Below are 19,838 nucleotides of genomic sequence, written 5' to 3' on the forward strand. Positions count from 1 at the left end.
AAAACTTATTTCTATTTCTGAAACATTATTTATAAACTTCTGAAAACAGTGAATACAATTGATAATAATAATATAAACAACGTTTGGAGGCTTATTGACCTCGAATATTTATACCATTATTAAAGTTAGCTAGGAAAGCTCTAAACATGATGTTGTACCGCCAATTATAAGCAGAAGTTATAGTTCAGTCTTAAGCTAATAATGAAAGCTAATTACCCAGGGAACTGCCTTGAACCACGCCACTACCAACATGGCGGCGACGTCGACGTACTATACGTAAAGGTCTAGGTTTGGGAGTAGCTCTGTCGGCAGACGACGTGAATCTGAAATCATCATCCAGTACAACATGAAAAAGAAATAAAATAGATGATGGAAAATTAAAAGCAAACAGCAGTGTGGAGGACTTTTTTTTGTTTGAGGTCATTCATAAAATATTTCCAAATATACTGCACGAGTTCGTATGTTAAGATATAAAATGCCATTTGTGTTTTATTTAATTTCGTTTATTTGATTTTTGACTGGAAATGAAAAAAATAATAATAATAATTTTTAAAAGCACCTCGCGCTTCGTGAGTCGCCCACGAGACGTCGCCGTTTTTTTCTCCCCGCCGGCTGCCGAGGAGGGTCACGTGACACATCTGTCAGGGGACAGCATGGCGGACATGCATGTGGAACCTCAAAACAAATCGCGTCGACTGTCAAGCTAACCCCGCCGCGACGCAACAGCGACCCAAACGCGGAAGGCCGGGCCGGCGGTGCCCCGAACGGACGGCAGGATGGACGGGGAGAACAAGCTCCAGTTCCCGTCTCTGCCCGCGACCAAGGAGGACCTTCTGGTGAGTGTAGCGTTAGCACGACCGGACCACCGAGTCTGTGCGGCTAACCTGAGCTAACCTGCCCCCGGTGCCTCGGCCGGGAAAAGGACACCTTTAACTGGAAATGGCGTGAGTCTGCCTGGGCGCCTTTGTGTCCTAATCTGAAAACGTCCCAGAGTCCGTTTGTTTTGCTTGTTTTCTTTTTTTTTTATTATTATTTTTCCTCCAGAGGTTTTTGCTGAAGCAGCGCTGCCTCGTAACGCTAAAGCTAGCCACGTACATGTACACAAAGTTAACCGAAGTGGCGTCAGTGTCTCCAGAAGCTGTTCACACCGGCTCCGTTTTTAACCCCCTTTTTTAAAAACAGTCTATCCCCCCCCCCTTTTTTTTCCAGGACTGGGCTTATCCGATGAGACGAGAAATGCAGGTAAGATCTTCATTTTTTGTGTTTGGCATTTACCTGCCTTCCTTTTGCTCAGCTGTAATTGGGAGATGTGAGTGTTAACACAATCCACAACAACAGAAAGTCACTTCAGTTGGTTTAGAACAGATGTCATCTCTGTGCAAAGTCTGACACACGTCTTAGCTGGCTGTTCACCCTCATGTTGCCTGCTGAGATTCTTTTGAACACCAATAAATATTTGTTATCTTTATTATTATTTTTTTTAATCCTACTCAATCTTTCCAGGAGATATTGCCAGGGTTGTTTTTAGGTCCCTACTCTGCTGCAATGAAAAGCAAGGTAATTTATAATATAATCGCTGGCATTTGGAGATAAAGCAGAAAAAAACCCCTCATTATTTTGTTGCTCACGTAGCTTCTTTTTGTTGTCGTTTCCCAGCTGCCAATTCTTGAGAGACAGGGCATAACGCACATTGTTTGTGTCCGACAAGACATCGAAGCCAATTTTATCAAACCTAATTTCCCTCTTACATTTAGGTAAGTAGATATACACTTAGATATTTGATTAAATATAATGTATTTGCATGAAACGTTTAAAATGGGTTTTGGATGATGACGTCCCTTCTTGCTAAACACACAAATCAAATGTTGTATCTTTGCAGATACCTTGTATTAGATATTGCTGACAATCCAGTGGAAAATATAATAAGATTTTTCCCTTCGGTAAGTCACATAGTTGGCTTTGTATCTCAATTCTGTCAAACTTTTCACTGCCATTTCCATTTTGCCTGAAAAATAATAGTTAATTTTCCTCTCAACAGACTAAGGAATTTATAGATAGCTGCTTAGCAACAGGAGGTAAGAATGTGTGTAGTCTGTACTTTCCAGACCTTTTAATGTTAAGTAGGAAAAGTCTGATCAGCAAGCTCGTCTTTCTCGTTTAGGAAAGGTACTGGTTCATGGAAATGCAGGGATATCAAGAAGGTGAGTTTGTTTGGCACACTGATATCACACAATTTAATAATATAATGTCACTAATTGCATTAATCTCAATGAATTTCAATGACACAGAATCCTGCATACACTGCAGCCGAGACTACAGAACACTGTTTGTTCTTTGTTTCAGTGCTGCCTTAGTGATCGCATACCTTATGGAAACATTTGGAATGAAATACAGGTAAGCTTTCTTTTGCTTGTTTTTGTTCTCTCACTTTTTGCTGTACTCCAACTTCATACCATTACTGTTCCTGACAACCATGTAGACTGTGTTTCACATAAATATTCAGTTTAACATATGTCCACTTCATTAGTACACAAAACTACGTTAGCTATATGTACGATAATTGCAAGAAAACTCTGTCACGCTCTCAGTGAAAATAGAGGAACAAATGAGTTGCAATCATTGAGTAGTTTCAGAAGCTGTGATTTTCAACCTGTTGTCATGTCCACTCCGTAGGGATGCATTCAGCCACGTCCAGGAGAGGAGGTTCTGCATCAACCCCAATGTGGGCTTTGTGCATCAGCTTCAGGTAAGGCTCGACTTAAGATACCAGACTTTGACTTCTGATAGATGAATATAACAGTCATGTGAAAAGTGAACATTTGGAAATCCTAGCTGAAATTGAATGAGAGCGAGATGCACCCTAGATAGGTTGAAAAGCGGATATGTGAAGCTCTGTTTCTATAAGGTCAATAAATAAACGGCTGACCTGGTAAACAACCCAATATAGTTCCTTTAGCCATCTTTTAAACAGCAAGGTAGTGTCCTTATCAGTGCAGCAAAAGTAACTGCTCCAAAGCTTTCATGCCTTTAAAAAGAAAGCCATGTGAAGTATGGGTTAAGAAACAATATTACAGCAGACCATTTACATGTTTGCAAACTGAAGAAGGTACAGGTTCTCCAGAGAACATTTTTAATAGGCCCATTGTGGTGAGCTGTTGTATGCATATTACTACTAATAATACATTATTCATCAGTTTTCAACATGCAAACATAACCTCGATTAGTCAGTGCTGTATCGGGACTTTTAGCAGCCCAACAAACAATTTTACGTTGTGTAATCCCTCCCCAAGTATGTCTGTATACTCATGAAAGCACATTGTTCATCAATACAAAAGGTAAAGTCGTGTTCAAGAGACAAGTCAAGGCAGATTTCCAGGTTTTTGGATTTTATTGTGGGGATGTTGATTGTTCATTTCTGCTGCATATAGCTGTAACAGTGCTCTACTTTGGTTTTCTAGGAGTATGAAGCGATCTACCTAGCCAAATTGACCATTAAAATGATGTCACCCATGCAGCTGGGCAGGTCCTTTTTACAAGCTGGGATGCCAGGTTTGTTCTTAATGTTCTCTGTCCTCCACAGTCCTTTCTGCTACTGGACCACTACACGAGAACACTCTGTTGAAGCTGCTGTTGAATTCTAATGATGTCTGAGTTCAAAAACCCATCTCTCACTATTTTAATCGTTCTTAAGCAGTCTTAATATGGACGCACCCTCAAAACAAGATAAGAGAATGTCACCAACATTTACTGATAAGGTTATAAAAACGGGTTGCACATTTGAACAGAGTTCCTTTTTATGGTGATGGGTCTTCACTGATTCAGGCTTCCATCAGAAAATGGGTCATCCCCCCCATTGTGGCTGATTGAACAACATGGTGTGTGGATTTTCTCAACATTATGAATGTTTCAGTTTAAAAGACACAGGCATTAATATTAAAGAATTGGCCCATCCTTTTCCTTAAAGCTACATTTGCTTATGACTTATGACTTCACTGATGACTTCACCCAGATCAGACAATGAAGTATTCAGCATGTGAGAACTTCATAAATCCAAAAGGGTTTCCACTTTGTGAATTGCTTAAATCGTTTTCTTTCATGTGATTCTCAACTTGTTTTTGAACTCAACACTTTGGGTCATACTGGGGTAATTGCTTGTGTTGATCTGTGCAGTAAGTTCGGCTCCTTTTCATTTCTCTCCATTATTTCTTTTAACAGGAAGCCGTAAGCGTAGCCTGGAGGAAGATGAAGACTTTGGAGCAATCCAGGTCACAGCAGCACAGAATGGATGAGCTTTGCTTATATTTAGCCTTGTGGCACAGTGCACTCAATTTTTTTTTTTTTTTTTTTGTTGTTTGTTTTTGTTTTTTACATTTTTAATGGGATTAAAAATGTAAATATTTGAACTTTTTCTAAAGGGAAGGAATGGGCATGTGGGAGGGGGGCATTCATGTCTGAGACATGGAGTACTGATGGGGAACGGGCAAATTTGATAACTACTTTTTTTTTTTTTTTTTTCCTTCTTCTTGAACTGGATGCACTGACAGGAGATTTTTTGCAGTTTTATAGTATTTAAAGCATTTTGCATTTGCAGCGGGACAGTATTGCAATAATGCACTTTCGATACTTGAATTTGTGTGGACGACCAGAAGGGGGCAAAAGGGAAAGTAGCCAGGACATTGCCCAGTGGAGGGCGCAGGAAGAGGAGTAGCTAGAGCCTTTATCGTGGGAGTAATAGAATAATGGACTAATATCAGGCTTAATGTGGGATAGCAAAGAATGGAAAAATAACTCACTGCTTAATAAAAACAGGTCTGACTGAGTCTTGGTGGTGTTTTTATCATATACCTTATTTAATACCCGAAGACACATTATTTTCAGATGAAGTGGAGCCACATTTCTTCACACAACCTTTCCTGGACTTCTTACTGTCTGTCAGTAACTAACAGTAAGAAAACTGCTGTTGGCCATACAACACTCGTTCTTGCTCCTAATTCTTCCTGTCATTAACATTTTAATATTCTTTGTAGTTGAAAAAGTGTTTCTTTCTCTCAAATGAGCTCAGAATTGTCTTTCACCAAGACAATCAGCCCCCTGACAGATGTTGCATATTAACATGCTGATTACACAGCATGGTTGAAGATTTGATCTTATTACAATAACACAGAAAAATTGGAGCAAAAGTATGTCTTGAATGGGTTTACTCGTAAGGTTAAAAAACTTTGAACCACTGATGATAGAAAGAAATTTCAATTAGAATTCATGTAAAATATGTGAGCCTATAGTGGAATTTCAGATTTATGTTACAATTACAGAGGCAGCCAACACCATAGAGCATAGAATATTTAATTTGGCTATTAGATATTTGGAAATAAATTAGATTAAATATGTTCCCGTTCTCCAGACTAAGAGCATAACTGTAAAACTTAACTACAAAAGTTTAAATTAGAGATTGCTTACAAAACCAGGATCCACTTCTCAAAATGTTTCTCCTATGTGCAACTGAGCATCAAACAGATACAAAAATTAAGAGAAAAAAAAATTGTCGCCTTGCTACTTCTTTATAAAACATTGTTTTCTTGATTTACTGTGAATGTTTATAACAGTCTCACATTAGCGCATTATTGAGAATTACTGGGATGAAACGTTTCACTTCATCCCAGTAATGCAGCAACACAACTGTCAAAGAAAGAGGAAAGTCTTCTCTGAGATAAGAGAGGACTGATAAGAAAAACTGAAACCCAATAAGAAGTCACTTCGAAAAGTAATTTCCTAATCACATTTAGAAAAAAAAAAAAAAAAAAAACCAACAACTTGGCAGTCTTTGGTGAGTTATCTGACTTATTCAGACGACGTGTGAGATTACATCTGAATTAAAGTAAATCTACCTAGCGTTTGTGATGTAGAAATTTTAAGCCACCTGTAGTAATGAAGTACTATGTAGTTAATTTGTACCATTTTACAAATAATCTGATATTTTTATGTTCTCTCAGCACATAGTGAATTAAGTGTTATCAGTGTAACACAGTAAAACATTAAATTTCCAGTAAGTGATGCTCATCTCTGCAGATGGTCCGGAAGATGATGTTAGAGCTCCTCCCTGGTGAGGTAGCTATGGATACCGAAAGGGCGGAAGATGATGCTAGACTGAGTGGAGGGCTTCACCATACATTCATGTTCACTAAAATTCAGGATGAAAACTCATCCTCATGCAGCTCTCCCGGTTCCTCAGAAATGATGTTCTTGTAAGTTATTGTAATCATTGTATAAAGATAAGGTCCATTGCCCAAAAAGGCCATTGTCCTCAGTCAAAGAATCGACACTGCATGTAGGTCTCGTCTGATGCAATGTAGCCAAACTTTTGGTAGAAAGCCACATTTTTTGGTGCACATTCAAGTGTGATTTTGTAGCAATTCAGTTTTTTGCTGAGAAGAGTAAGAGTGGAGACTAACCTAAAGGGGCAGAGGAGAAAAAAAAAGAAAAGGAAGCGCTTTAAAATAATAATAATAATAATAATAATAATAAAGCAGAGCAATTATTTTTATATGAATTATATAAAATGTAAAAACTCTAAATCATTGGGCAAATATACAAGGCCTTCTTATTTAAAAAAGATGAAAGCAAATGTCTGAGTGAAGTTCACAGGTCAACTCACAGTTTTCCCAGCTGCTTCCCTCTGCACACATCACTGACAACTACCTCCTCCACTCGCCCTCTCTGCAAACAAAAGCAAAGAGAGAAACTTAATTTCATACATATGATTTCAACGGTTTTTAAATAAATAAATAAATAGATAGATAAATAAATAAATAAATCACTTAAAGTTCATGTCAAAATGAAAGTTGGGCTGCAAATTTGACATTTGAACTGGGAATTGTTTAGTGATTACCGGACCAGACTAATAATCAAAACATTAATGAGTAACTTGGATTGGTCTTTAAGAAGAATGTGCAGAGAAATTACATTTCTATTAATTATACAACATACGTAGTAACATAAGTTGCCATTTACCTTTGCACAGGAGTGGATGAATTTGTGTTCTGTGATCAATGTGGCCGTAGCAACAATCTGTCCCAGATTTGTGTCCTCAACCACAATGACATAGTAGTCTCCTGTCTTCTTCATGTGCTCAAACTTTTCTGGAAGCATTTAGACAGCAACATGTTTCTGTTCTCCTGATTGATACTTTTAAGTTTGTTTCCTGAGATCATACATTCTCCTCCCAAATGTGACAATAAAGACAAATGACTTCAAAATTGAAGGAAATACTCATGAATACATGTTTCTTTCCTTTTCATATGTCAAAGATACATATGGTGGTAACTCAAACTTACTTGTGAACTGCTCTGGGGTGATGTCACCTGTCTGAGTGAGCTGAGATAAAACCTTGAAAAATCCTAGAGCACAAAATTATTAAAGATTCAAAGTTTATTGTCACAAGTACAGTAAAGAAACACATTCCCTGTACAATGAAATTCTCTTTTGCTGTCCACAATTAATGCGTGCATAAATAGATAAATAGAATACAAACAGGGCAATCTCAAGCAAATACAGAAATATACAATAACAACAGTCAGTGTGCAAAATGAAACATTCAAGATTATGGAATGTGAAAATGAGTTTTATCATCTAACAACTCTGACATCCATGAGCAAAAAAAGCAAAAACAAAAAAACACATGCTCACCACATTGCCCACTGAGTAATGGCAACTACAAACACCCAGACTGGCCTGAAATATGTTGCATGTCAAGTCCCTGACTCACCTCTGTGGAAGTCTGCTGTACAAAGCGGCCTCAGTACGAGCCCTTCCCCTGGATTGGACGGGGAGATGGAAGGAGAGAAGGACACTGTGTTATTGCTCCAGTCAAGCTCCTGAAGCAGAGAGGGCTCAAAGAGTGGAGTCTCGTCCAGCAGCATTTTAAAATCTCTGTTCATGGAGTGCACAACAAAATAACAAAACAGATAAATCACGCGAACTTCCTGACATTTGTCAAAATGACAGCACCATTGATAGAAAACGCTTCCTTCTGAGATACTGTATCAGCACATGGAGGCAACATGCTTGTGCCTGGAAATGTGTTTGCTGTAAGTGACACAGAACTTTGGACAGACAAATAATTCCCTTAACATGCGTCAGTGGCCGCCAAGCCTGTTGGCGGCCATACAAACACACCCACAAAACAATCACTTTACACATCCTCTTACAATATAATATGACGTGTGACTTGTGTCGTTTAGGCAGTCGGTCCGGGTTTATTATATGAAGTGGTTCCTGATATGAAAAGTGAGAAGATCCGAAATTAAAATGAATGAGAAAGTCCGACAGGTAAGATTTTTAGCCCTGGAATGGATGGTGGGTTTATATGAAGCTAACAGTGTCTGCACCAAAACACTACTAGTGTCACCATCGTCACACTGAGTAAGTAAAACAACACAGTGTGAAATTGGTTAGCAATCACTTACGGAGGAGTGCTAACGTTTGTTTTTTGGCAAGCTAAAGTAACGTTACATGGCTGCCACATCTAATTAAGTTAACAGCTCTAGATAGTGATGTAAAGCTAAATCATCTTCCTCTGTCGTGTGTCCTGACAAACAGCTACATGAGCCCACTTCCACTCAAACAAACAAACAAACAAGCCCGGCACGTTCAACTTCACCCGAAACCTTGGCGTTACTTTCTTGGGGGTAGCTTATTATGCTAAGCAGCTAGCTTAGCATGACAACTCACCGGTAAAAGAGCCGCACGGGTAGAAACGGTCCGGCTGAGTGCTCAGACTGGCGTGCCTTCACGATGACAACCGGACAGCTGACCTGCTGGTTTCGGTCGGAGCTGCTCTACATCTTTCAGAGCGGCAGCGTGGGTGTTTTCAGCGACTGCTTCCGTTTGGCGTGGAGCGTCCTCCTGTATGACGTGGCAGAGGTACCGGATGTACAGGCGCAACAAAAACACGTCACTGGTTGCCATGGTGGTTGCCCGGATACCGTGTACGTTTTTGGACCGCTCCATTAGTCATGTAATTTAGAAATACTTTGATAATTATTATTTATTATACTGGTTTCGTTGTTTTTTATTTTATTTTTTATTTTTTTTGGGGGGGGGGGTTGTAATTTATGTATCTTCCATATGACTCTACAAATGTTATGATTGTTTCTCGGTTTTCACTCTTATAAATAAGATGGAATTTAAAATGTTCTGGATGATATGTGATTCTATGAGCGATAACTCTGGACTAAATGTTACTAATCATGCATTGTGGTGCTGTTTGTACGCTGCTGTCCGCGGTGAGAGCGCCTTTCTGCCTCTGTGGTCCATTATAGTGGTGTCACAAAAAGGGATGCAAGGTGACAGCAACACCGAGAAGAAACACAAAAACTCTTCATTCACATTCAAACCACTGAGGGACGAGCACAGAAAGTGTGTGATTTAACCAAACAGCCTCTTTGTTGTCCTCAACAAAGGGCCGACTGATTGAGCCGGTCATCATTACTGATCATCACCTGGAAAACCAGCCAGGGCTGACAAGACACATGAGAATCGCCCAGAAATGACAGAAATATCAGGAAACATGAAGTGAAATTGTTCCTCGGTTATAAGTGTAATATTTAATACCACCTCACAACGAGTGTAAAATCTTCCCAAAAAAAAATCCCAAAAAAATAAATAGAATTATTTTTTTTTTTTTTTTTTTTTGTCAAAAAGCTGTAGAAGCTGTTTATTGAGTCTTTTGTATTAACATATTTTACAAAAACTAGATTTACAGAAATTATTCTTAACTGAACCATTCTTAATTTAGGCACAAAAATACATGAAAGCTCAATCCAAAAAAGTATTTCAGTTTTGATTAAATAAGCAATGGTTATGAAAGATAACCCATGAATAAGAAAATATATCATAGATATTAAAAGTTGTTAAGCAACTGAATGACAAACAAGAATGAAAAGAAAGCTGCTCAATTTTTTTTTTCTCATTCTGATTAACTCAAATCTGAAAACTAAGCTCTATATCATATTTTCTTACAACACAGCCAAACAGAGCTTGAGCAATAAAATAAAATCACAATTAAGCTTGTAGTGGAAGTTTGCGGGCTGCTCTTTGGGATAAAGTGGAAGGAAAAAAAAAAAGCACTTGCTAAGTTCATGCATATCTCACCCCCAAACTGCCCTGCACAGTAATCACAGAAACCAAACACTGAAAATACACAAAGTCATACACACAATCACATTTAAGTCCGTCGATATGTCTCAACCAGCTACAGATTCAGTGAAATTTGACAATGAACTTAAAGACTCAAGTATCCAATCCATATTGTGCATTGTTGAACACTTTTGTTTCAATGTCTTTTAGCAGAGGATGATTATTTTCTCTGCCGTTGCGATTTTTCAACTAATACTCCTCAATGTGAGTAGGCAAAGGCTGCAAAAATATAAACAAAAAACAAAAAGATTCGCAGTCACCCAGGTCATACATTATCTAGAGTGCAACTGGATTTGTGTTGCTGCCCATCCAAGACGGTTTACCACTTCTACAGGAAGAGCTGCAGAAATAGCAGTAAAACATCCTCAAAATACAGTGCAGCAAATCCAGCTGCTGAAGACTTAACCGATTCCATACACCTTAAGAAGACCAGACCTCAACTGAAAACAATATTTTTACAGTTCACAGCAGTGGGTAATTTAAGAACAACTGAGAAGATGACACTCATTGTATTTGTACAAAATGTAATATATCTCCTTTGTTATGCATCTCAAGGGACCAGTTTTAGAAAACAAAGATTTACATGCCAACTGTCCCTACAACAAAATAAGAAAATGCAATTTGTTTGCAAAGGATGATATTACACACTAAATACAGAATAACCCATGAGGGTTAAAACACTTTGTTTGCAGCATTATTTTTGATAGAAACATTCATATTTGACAGAAAGGCTGAGCAATACTAAAGTGACATTCTCTTACTTCAAGGTAAGAAATTAAAACGTGTTATTTTGCCTACGCTTAATTCACAGTTGAAACTAAAGTAAAATAACACAAACATGTCAGATGAGTTTCTCCTTCCAGAATACAATGCTATGAGCAAGAAAAAAAAAAATCAAAAGTCAGAAAAGGAGAAACAAACAAGGACTCAAGTAGTTTTATCTAATGAGTAACACCTTCAAAAATCTCAAAAAATACTCCAGAAATCTCCTGAATGCAAAGCATGCTTATTTGTCTGTCATAGTAGATTCTGGCCCTCGATTGAAGCTGGTGGTTGTGGCATGAGAATAAAGGGCAACATAACCTTCCATTTCTTCACTTGCATACGATTTATACAATGCTCTAATCGGTGGTGGAGACCTTATTCACAATAGTCCTACAAGATTTCGGCAGCCCAAAACAGTCCAAAGGCCATGTTTGCAATGCTTTTTAATTATAGTATTGAATAGGTGATGGCCACTGACTGTACACTGAATGGGAGAGGGTGGAAATTGCTGTTAGAGTCCTTTGGGATAATGATGTGGCAGAATCTCTGAATCAGGGTGAAGGGTCTTGCTGGCTTTGCATGCGTCTCTCTGCAGCTGCTGCCACGATTCTACGTCTCAGCATAGATGAGTCTGACTCTGGGACAGTGTCCTCCTCGAGTCCAGGCAAATCCTCAACCTGGTCTTCGGGACTTTTCTTCAGGTATCGCCTACAGGGAAGTTGTGAAAATGCAAAATGGATCAGAAAATGTAACACAACCAGGAAACCAGGAAAGCCCATCTCATGTTACCACTTAGTACGACCGGGTCTTTCAGCTATTCTGGTACTTCTGGAACCCAAGAAAAGAAAGTGTTTTGTCTGCCTTGGTTCACAGATAAAAATGTCCCACAAGGGAAGGTCTTTAAAAAAAAAAAAAAAAAAAAACCACAACAACAATGTGGACAGAAAAGATTTCATACACATCCAGTGTGTTAGCACTCTTGACCTCAAAAATGTATTTTGAAAAACAAAACGAAAGGAAAAGAAGAAGAGGGAAAAAAAAAAAACAAAAAAAACAATGAAACTAAACAGAATGCATGCACACATAAACCTCCTCCCTTAGGACTGTAAGGGATATACAAATCCAATAACCAGTAGGTCAACCAACCTGCGCGCTTGCTGAAGCATCTCCTCTTTCCTCTGCTTTAGCATCTTCTGTCGCTCCTCCGCCGATTTAGAGAAGCGGCCTCCTCTGATCTCCATGTTGTCCTGCTCACTGAGGCCCTGCTCAGCTGCTCCACTGGGCCCTGCCTGTTCATCTGGAGCAGAGTTCACCTGTAAAGGGGCCCGCTCTATAGCCTGCAAAGGGAGGGAGGGTGAACATAAGGTTTGACAGATTGATACATTTTACTTTTCAAGAAAACATCAACAATGATCATCACATTGTCATTACAATCGTCCCCCACTTTACCTGTGTTGGAAAAGGCACCTGGATGCGCCCCTCCAGGATGTTGTCAGTAGTGACCTCCACAGAACGGGTCAACTGCAGATCCTGCATTACCAGGTAGGATGGCACCTGAGGGAACATCTCCTGAATCTGATGGGCCTGATGAAGGTATATTAAAAGTGAAATCAGCAGTAGATAATGAATTCATAAAGAAGCAGACAAAGAGGGAAGAGTAGCACATTGTGCAAGACAAACCTGGAATATTAGTCATTTAGTGTAAAGATTATTTATTCAAAATACCAGGAATATCTTATTTAAATATACTTCTGAATCTCAGCGGTTTCTGCTGAGTATACAGTTTTCACTATCACTGTAAGCACTTACCAGGAATGCAAAGTAATAATGTCAAGAACATTTGGTTTGTAACCCAGGCAACAGACAGTGGCTACTGATCAACAGCCAGATGGGGAGTAACGAAAAGGACAAAATGTTATCAGCACTGACTTGAAAATAAAAATCTCCCATAGATTGGCTAGGAAAAAAAGAGACTCAGTACCTGGTTCAAACTGGGTTTTTTTCCCCCATATCACCTCTAAAAATCAACAGTAATTTCATCAAACTGTAAACATGAACTCACCATGGCCATGAGCTGGGAGTTGTTGGCCTGAGCAATCCCTAAGATATTAGTGGTGTGCATTACTTCCACTGAGAAACTGGGCAGCCAGCTGGCAATGCGAGACCCTGTAAGAGAACAGAAGGATTTCATACTTCACTTTCTCAAACATACTGTCTGTGTTTGTGGAACACATCCATCCTGACATGGATGGATGTCTGACAGACTTACCATCAAAATGGAAAAAGTGGTTGTGTTGGTTAATATGTGGTCTGGCATCTGGAGGGGCTCCTACTGGACCAATGTTCTCTTCCAAGCCTCCCCCCTGCTGCTGGCCTCTCGTCTGTCCACCATCCCCATTAATGTTCAGGGATGTTCGACATGTTGGGCATGAGGTGTCCTGCTCTAGCCATGAGCGCAAACAAGAGCTGGAAGGACACACACACACACAGTCATAAAAAGTTTATCTAATTTAAGCATCAGGATCCTTGTAAGGTGTTTTACTGACTTTACTGATAATGTTAATACTTAAAAACACTTTACTTGTGGAAGAGATGGCCACATGGTAGTTTGCGTGCTGTCAACATGCTATCCCAGCATATGGCACAATCATCGTCATTTGTTGCCAGTTCCTCTGCAGTAGCAACAGCAAACCTGCATGAAGAAAATTTGCAGACCATGAAAATAAAGAACAAGTAACAATCACTGTTAAGTGCTTTCATAAAATAACCTCAAATCAAACATACATGAACCTAAAAACGTGAGTAAGAACATAAAAATGATCATATGAATGTATAGTTACCTGGCCTCCATGTTGGTGATGACACGAAGGTAGTTCTTGTGTCGTCGAACACGACGCTGCACCTCATGGAATAGATACCGCAGCTGCATGAAGATGACCAAACTTGCCATAGACAACCAAATGTTCCCAAAGAGCTAAGGAGAAAATACACACATTACATAGAAAAAAGTGTAAGGTTTGGGGCCCGTCAAGACACATGGTGAGGTAAAATCTTTCATCAAATCAGTCTTACACATTTTCATGATGTGTGTATCTTACCAACATGTGGATATGATGCATGAGGTCCAGAAACAACATGGCTAACTCCATGACGAAGTCTGTGTAGTAGACATATGTTCCCTTACTCTCCCACGTCCCTGGATGGTTTAGATCCCACAGATGAATTGAGTACCTGAGGGAACACACACAACACACAGGGCCGGCTGAATCACATTGAAGAATGCATAATATGCAACTTAATGTCCGATTTATCGTCCAACGGGCCACAGTGAAATGAAAATATTATGAAAAACCAGTAAGGATATTACAGACTATTGTAATTGACCAGCTCAAACAGTTAAAAATGGCAGACCATAAAAGTTCCAGAATGCAATAAAAATTTATGAAAATAGTCCAATGAGGCTCATCTCCTAATTTACTATGTGCAGTGACACAAGTTAAAACACAAACCGAAGTAATAACATGAAAAAAGTGCAAGACACTTTGTCTGTCTCAAGCTATGGCCCTGCAACTGCGTTAAAAAAGTGAATATCAAGTTGAGTTAAATGTTAAATGTTAAAGCTACTGGAGCTGTGATTTAAGTCCTAACTACTCTCTTTGGGACAAAGGAGCCTTTCACACTGGTGCTAATGAAACCAGAGGAAACATGTGGTGTTGCTAACATTAGACTGATTCTAAATTTGTAGAGTCTATATCATCCATACAGCCAGCGTGTGCACATGGACCTGTGTGTAAGGAGGCATTTAAAAGACTTACCGCATGATGACATGCCCGGTGCGTACAGTCACCAAGAGACACTGAAGACACAGGCAAACAGAGGAATTATATTTATTGATTAGTTAACATACACAACAATCCAGAATACTTGATTTAATATATGAGAGAAATTGTGAATGCATTCCCTTAAGGCAGTGCTTCTGAATTATTCTGTTACGCCCCCACCCCAGGAAGACTCTCCACCGCGACTATAAATAGCATCATTTGTCTATAAAATTGTTGTAAGTACACCTCTGCATAACATTGTATTCTTATTATCATTAAAGAAAACAAAAAATAAAAAAGGAAGGAATATAGATCACACTTTATTCTAGTACGGGGGTAACACACGGCCCCCCAGGGGCGCCCTACTATTTGAGACGCACTGCCTTAAGGAGACTTAAGCTTCTGTATTACATAAGAAAGTCTTGCTTTTAACAGCAGATATTTAAATCAGCAAAAGCACAGTTGTGACTGAAAGCTTTTATGATTAATCCAGTGTGTCTGTGAGCCAGGTTCATCACCAGGTGCCAGGAAATTGCACCATTACTAATACATTAATCCCAACTGCCTGCCATTAAAGAGGTTGAACTATTTACAACATGACGACAGCAACGATAGCAAATGCAGCTAAGGTTTGCAAAGATGGCAATGATGCAGCAAAATTGGATTGCTGAGTAAAAATGGTTTCATGAAATGGTTCTGGAGTGCAGCATTTCAGTGATATTACTGATTTACCTAAGCCTATTTGAAACATAAACAAAATAAATCCTTTAAAGGGATTTAAGAAATACCCAAGTTTACAAAAAAGCCTGAGCACTAAATAGGAGGTGACAATCATTTGTGCCGAGTGTGATCAAGATGCACTTGTCCATGCAGCACACCATTTTCTACACAGTTGTGGCTCAACAGTCTCACCTCTGCTCCCATGAAGGAGAGTGTGTGCATGCCATGGGAAGCTCCCAGAAGCCCACAGACCACAGCGAGACCACAGCAGTCCAACAGCAGGGAAACCAGCAGACATAGCACTCGCACATGGCTGTTTATAGGCGTGGAAGGGGAGAAAGACAGCTGAAGGACAGAAATGTGGATTATAGGTACATTGTGGCACTTTCAGTATTTAAACATTTCCTTAAGGCTTTTGGGAGGTTTTTACTTAACATCAAATATAAATAAAAGGTCACTCACTTTAACTTTTGGGAATTGACAGTGCATTTCAGTGGGTAAGTGAGTTGGAATGGTTTTTCTTTAAAGTTCACAATCTCACACTACAGATAATTTGGCAAAGTCAACAACCAAAGGACATATAGTTTTTTAGGTTTAAATTTTCCTTACACACTGTGACGCACACTTGACCATAGATCAGCAGGATTATTTAAGTATCTGAGTCAGTACCATAGCCTTCTCAAAACATTGCTCAAGACTTTAAACTGAAAACTAACATCATCAAGACAGTTCCCAAACGGTGAGCCATTACGGCAATGCAAGTGGGCCAACAAATTGTCTGCAAAAGTAGTACAATTTTGGTGAAAAGAAGTAATTTTTCTTATTCATAAATTAAAAAGTGCATTGTCACATTGTGGAGCACAAACATTTGAGATTTTACTGGGGGTCCATGAGTTTGAAGTCTACAGCACAATATGCCTATTTAATTTTTAGCAGTTTAACTGAATTCACTCTCCAACAGGAAGAACCCACAGAAACAAGGAAATGGTAGGGAAGACAGCTGCGCTACCACAACTGACAAAATGTACACTCAAATATGGGTATGTATTTTACAACATGGCAGGCAGAAATGATCTCCACTTAACCAGTGAGCATTTCATCTCAGGCAACTACTGTACTAGTTTAATGCTCATTTCAAATGTCACTGCCTGCAAGAAGATAACTGAAGCTGATATTTTGTTTTCCCCAACACACTCAGCCCAATCTAATACAGAGACAAGTCAATGTAACGACTGAAACTGTATCACTAGCCTAACATACCATTACAAGGGAACTATTAATAGATTCAGAGGTGAAAAGAGTACAGCCACTCACAGACTTTGGGGAGGCACCCTGCACACTTTAAGTGCAACTAGTGAATGAAGTTTGGAGAAACATTTGTCAGGGCTCTAGTTTTTTTGTTGTTTTGTTTTTTTTTATCACTTTGCCTTAGCCCTTAGTCCTTATGCACAACAAGGCTTCGACAAAGAATGTATGTCTAGTCATATCATATTTGCCATGCAGCCTAAATAAGAACAGGTTACTTAGAGGAAAAAGCAGGTCATGCACCAGGCTCATGGTCAACAAAACAGAAAAGACTGGATAGCATATCTAATTAATATCACAATGACCATTGCCAATGCTTACATTAACACAATAATGGTAACAGTAGAAACATTGATAAAGTGTTTCTAACCGATTTAAAGGAACAAAAATTTGTTCAAAGGTGCAGTTTACAACACTTACATATTCAAAACGGTCTTTGCACAGCTGAACCATGAGGTGGAGAAAAACCAGAGCAGAAAACCACAAACACCACATGACCACCTCCTCTACTGTCTGCACATTTAGTACGCCGAAGATGAAAATGAATTTGTAGAAGATGAAGTTCCAGAACTTATCTTTGAGGTGCTGTGGAATTAAAAAAACAGCCCAAATTAGATGGGGGGTTTTACATTTACAATGACAACTTGAAATATAAAAATTAATGAACTTCGGGCAGCGTTCGTCATTTCAGCTTTGTTAAGGACACAGACTCACCTGCTTCTCGCTCACTCTCAGAGGGCCAAATACCACATACTGAATCATTTTTGCAATTAACATCAAAGAGCAGCAGAACGTGTTGACCAACACCTGAGGAATCACAAGGAAAGGGTGAAAGTTAGTTGTTAGGGTTATTTTCATCAACTTTCAAGATTCAAAGTGTTTATTGGCACATGTACAGTAAAGAAAAATGTTTCCCGGTACAATTAAATTATTTTTTGCCATCCATAATGAATGTGCATATATTTAAATAGATAAATAGAATAAAAAGGTTAAAAAATAACTTAATAAAAACAGGACAATCACAGTCAGTGTGCAAAATGAAACAGTCTATATGCAAAGTGACCATCCAAGATTATGGCATGTGCAAATTAAGTGTGCGAAATGTAGTGTAACAGTTGACTGGCTCTAACATGAGGTAGTAGACACAATTATTGATTTTGTTTAGGAGTCTGATGGAAGTGGGAAAGAAAGAGTTCTTTAGTCTGCCAGTCCTGCATTTCATGCTTCTGTACATCCAGCCTGAGGGCAGAAGTGTGAACATCTTATCAAGCAACACACAGAGAATTGTACTGTGCAACACTCACCCATACAAATAGACTGTCAGTGACAAGATACCACATGACAGTGGTAGCCAGTTCCATGTTACTAATATCATCGTTTAGCTGTTCAAGATCCACTTCAGATGGAGCCTGTGTCTCATCGGTGTCCAGGGCCCCAAAGCCTGGACCGGTCACAGTGTTGTAGGCACTGAAAATGCTGCCAGCAAGCAAAGCCACACTCAGTACCGTGTAGGTCTGCAGGCTGGGCCACGGAAACCTCTCCAAAAACAGCAGAGGCATGGCAGTGTTTACGGATCCTCGTAAAACGTTGAATCAACCACTCAAACAGCCTGTAAGGAGCAAAGGGAGCAAGTTAGCTTACTTTGGCCAAACTTTACTGATCTGAAAACTGGGAAATAACACACACACTAAGTGATAACTGTCGACTCGTGGACGATTCGTGTCATCGTAAGAATTTCTAACAGCAAAAAAAAAAAAATGTTCTAGTTTCCAAGAAGTTACGTTAACCGGATACGTTAGCTGCCTCTTTCCCAATCCTGTAGCGGGCTAATTTCATGTTAGCTGTGTACAGTTGGGTTCAGGTACACGTTAAACCTGCTCTGGGCTTTTATCCGAGAACACACAGCAGTTTCATTTCAGCTCAAGAAAGTAAAAACCGACAAAAGTCACAAACATAAAATGCTGCGTTTAGCTGACGCTCAGTAAAAGTTCACGCCCCTGAGGTTAGCTAACGCTGGTTAAATAGTTAGCTAATATTAGCTACGCAGCTAGCCAGCCGTTTGTCAAGCACGTATCGAACCGTCACTCACCGTTTGTCGCAAACTTATTAAATATTTAATTCCCCAGATCCTTTGTTGTGTGCCGCGTTGCTCTTTTAGTGCCGCTGCATTGAGAAAATCGCGGGTGACAACACCGTCATGTTTATTTCGCGGAGCGAGCAGCTGGTGGAAGTAGGCTGTCTCTGCTGCGCACTGTGATGACGTCATCAGGGCGACGTTAAAGCGACACTGGATCAAAACAATGCGCGCGCGCGCGCACATACATACATACACACACACACACACACACACTATTTTACACCATTTGAACAAACTAATGTCTAATTCTCTGCTTCTGCTGGGACATCTGGTCACATCTGTCATCAACACCAACACTAAATCCTGTGTGTCCCATAACAAACAAAAACAGACACTACATGAAAGAAATAATGCTGCAGCTGACATAACAAGCACTATACAATGCAATACGATCACTGGAGTGCTTTTATATTCATTTGTTCATCGTCATCTGTACGGGAACAAAATCACAGGAGCTGCTTGCATTTACTGGAACCATGAAATAAATATCAATGTGACAATCAACCACCAACTGTTCTGCCCAACACATGCTGCTATTTTCCACAGTCACTGATAATACTGGCATTACAGACACCAACACTAATGTTGCTGTTAGTTTTTAGTAGTTTTACTGTATGTGGTATCTCTCCCTAACCCTCTTTCTGTCTAGCCTTCTCTTTATTCTTTTATTTTTTAACTTTCTTCTATTTTTCTATTACGTCTCCCTTTCTTTCAACCCAACCTGTCCTCAGCACCATTCTTGATGGGAATTTTTGGGTATCTGTAAATAATTTAATCAGTCTAGAACTGCTCTATCAGAAGTACTTTGGGATCATTTCTATTGCAAAATGGTGCTGTATGTATATATATCTTACTCACTGACTGTTTCTGTAATTAAATTATTGTAGCAGGATTTA

General features: G+C 39.3%; 3 protein-coding genes across 3 annotated transcripts; 1 reads left to right on the forward strand and 2 right to left on the reverse strand.

The window, feature by feature from the left end:
* The first annotated feature begins 642 nt into the window (after nucleotides 1-642).
* Nucleotides 643-4,434, forward strand: styx (serine/threonine/tyrosine interacting protein). Its single transcript, XM_029498858.1, has 11 exons — nucleotides 643-836; nucleotides 1,210-1,242; nucleotides 1,504-1,557; nucleotides 1,657-1,754; nucleotides 1,880-1,940; nucleotides 2,039-2,075; nucleotides 2,162-2,201; nucleotides 2,344-2,394; nucleotides 2,674-2,746; nucleotides 3,459-3,549; nucleotides 4,216-4,434. The coding sequence occupies exons 1-11, from the start codon at nucleotides 777-779 to the stop codon at nucleotides 4,287-4,289; spliced, it is 672 nt and encodes a 223-aa protein (XP_029354718.1). The 5' UTR covers nucleotides 643-776; the 3' UTR covers nucleotides 4,290-4,434.
* Nucleotides 4,435-4,497: 63 nt separating this feature from the next.
* Nucleotides 4,498-8,885, reverse strand: gnpnat1 (glucosamine-phosphate N-acetyltransferase 1). The gene is made up of 6 exons (XM_029498859.1): nucleotides 8,728-8,885; nucleotides 7,763-7,926; nucleotides 7,332-7,394; nucleotides 7,009-7,136; nucleotides 6,653-6,714; nucleotides 4,498-6,449 (listed from the first exon to the last, which is right to left on the reverse strand). Exons 2-6 carry the CDS (start codon nucleotides 7,914-7,916, stop codon nucleotides 6,302-6,304), a joined length of 555 nt encoding a protein of 184 aa, XP_029354719.1. The 5' UTR covers nucleotides 7,917-7,926; nucleotides 8,728-8,885; the 3' UTR covers nucleotides 4,498-6,301.
* A 2,625-nt stretch (nucleotides 8,886-11,510) lies between these two features.
* LOC115041525 (E3 ubiquitin-protein ligase AMFR) lies at nucleotides 11,511-18,364 on the reverse strand. Its single transcript, XM_029499020.1, has 13 exons — nucleotides 18,110-18,364; nucleotides 17,520-17,612; nucleotides 17,226-17,390; nucleotides 15,693-15,845; nucleotides 14,775-14,815; nucleotides 14,058-14,190; nucleotides 13,800-13,933; nucleotides 13,541-13,651; nucleotides 13,229-13,425; nucleotides 13,022-13,125; nucleotides 12,409-12,543; nucleotides 12,106-12,296; nucleotides 11,511-11,667 (listed from the first exon to the last, which is right to left on the reverse strand). The coding sequence occupies exons 1-13, from the start codon at nucleotides 18,362-18,364 to the stop codon at nucleotides 11,511-11,513; spliced, it is 1,869 nt and encodes a 622-aa protein (XP_029354880.1).
* Nucleotides 18,365-19,838: the final 1,474 nt, after the last annotated feature.

Source organism: Echeneis naucrates, chromosome 3 (genome assembly GCF_900963305.1).
Source record: "Echeneis naucrates chromosome 3, fEcheNa1.1, whole genome shotgun sequence".
Classification (NCBI taxonomy): domain Eukaryota; kingdom Metazoa; phylum Chordata; class Actinopteri; order Carangiformes; family Echeneidae; genus Echeneis; species Echeneis naucrates.

Excerpts from the sequence above, each read along its gene's own strand:
- styx (XM_029498858.1), top strand. The coding sequence starts at position 777 with ATGGACGGGGAGAACAAGCTCCAGTTCCCGTCTCTGCCCGCGACCAAG. Across the intron at positions 1,755-1,879 it reads AATTTCCCTCTTACATTTAG|ATACCTTGTATTAGATATTG; the intron begins GTAAGTAGATAT and ends GTATCTTTGCAG. Across the intron at positions 1,941-2,038 it reads TAATAAGATTTTTCCCTTCG|ACTAAGGAATTTATAGATAG; the intron begins GTAAGTCACATA and ends TCCTCTCAACAG.
- LOC115041525 (XM_029499020.1), bottom strand. The coding sequence starts at position 18,364 with ATGCCTCTGCTGTTTTTGGAGAGGTTTCCGTGGCCCAGCCTGCAGACC. Across the intron at positions 17,613-18,109 it reads CTGACAGTCTATTTGTATGG|GTGTTGGTCAACACGTTCTG; the intron begins GTGAGTGTTGCA and ends GTGATTCCTCAG. Across the intron at positions 17,391-17,519 it reads TGAGAGTGAGCGAGAAGCAG|CACCTCAAAGATAAGTTCTG; the intron begins GTGAGTCTGTGT and ends TTAATTCCACAG.
- gnpnat1 (XM_029498859.1), bottom strand. The coding sequence starts at position 7,916 with ATGCTGCTGGACGAGACTCCACTCTTTGAGCCCTCTCTGCTTCAGGAG. Across the intron at positions 6,715-7,008 it reads TCATCCACTCCTGTGCAAAG|AGAGGGCGAGTGGAGGAGGT; the intron begins GTAAATGGCAAC and ends TTTTGTTTGCAG. Across the intron at positions 6,450-6,652 it reads GGGAAGCAGCTGGGAAAACT|GTTAGTCTCCACTCTTACTC; the intron begins GTGAGTTGACCT and ends CTGCCCCTTTAG.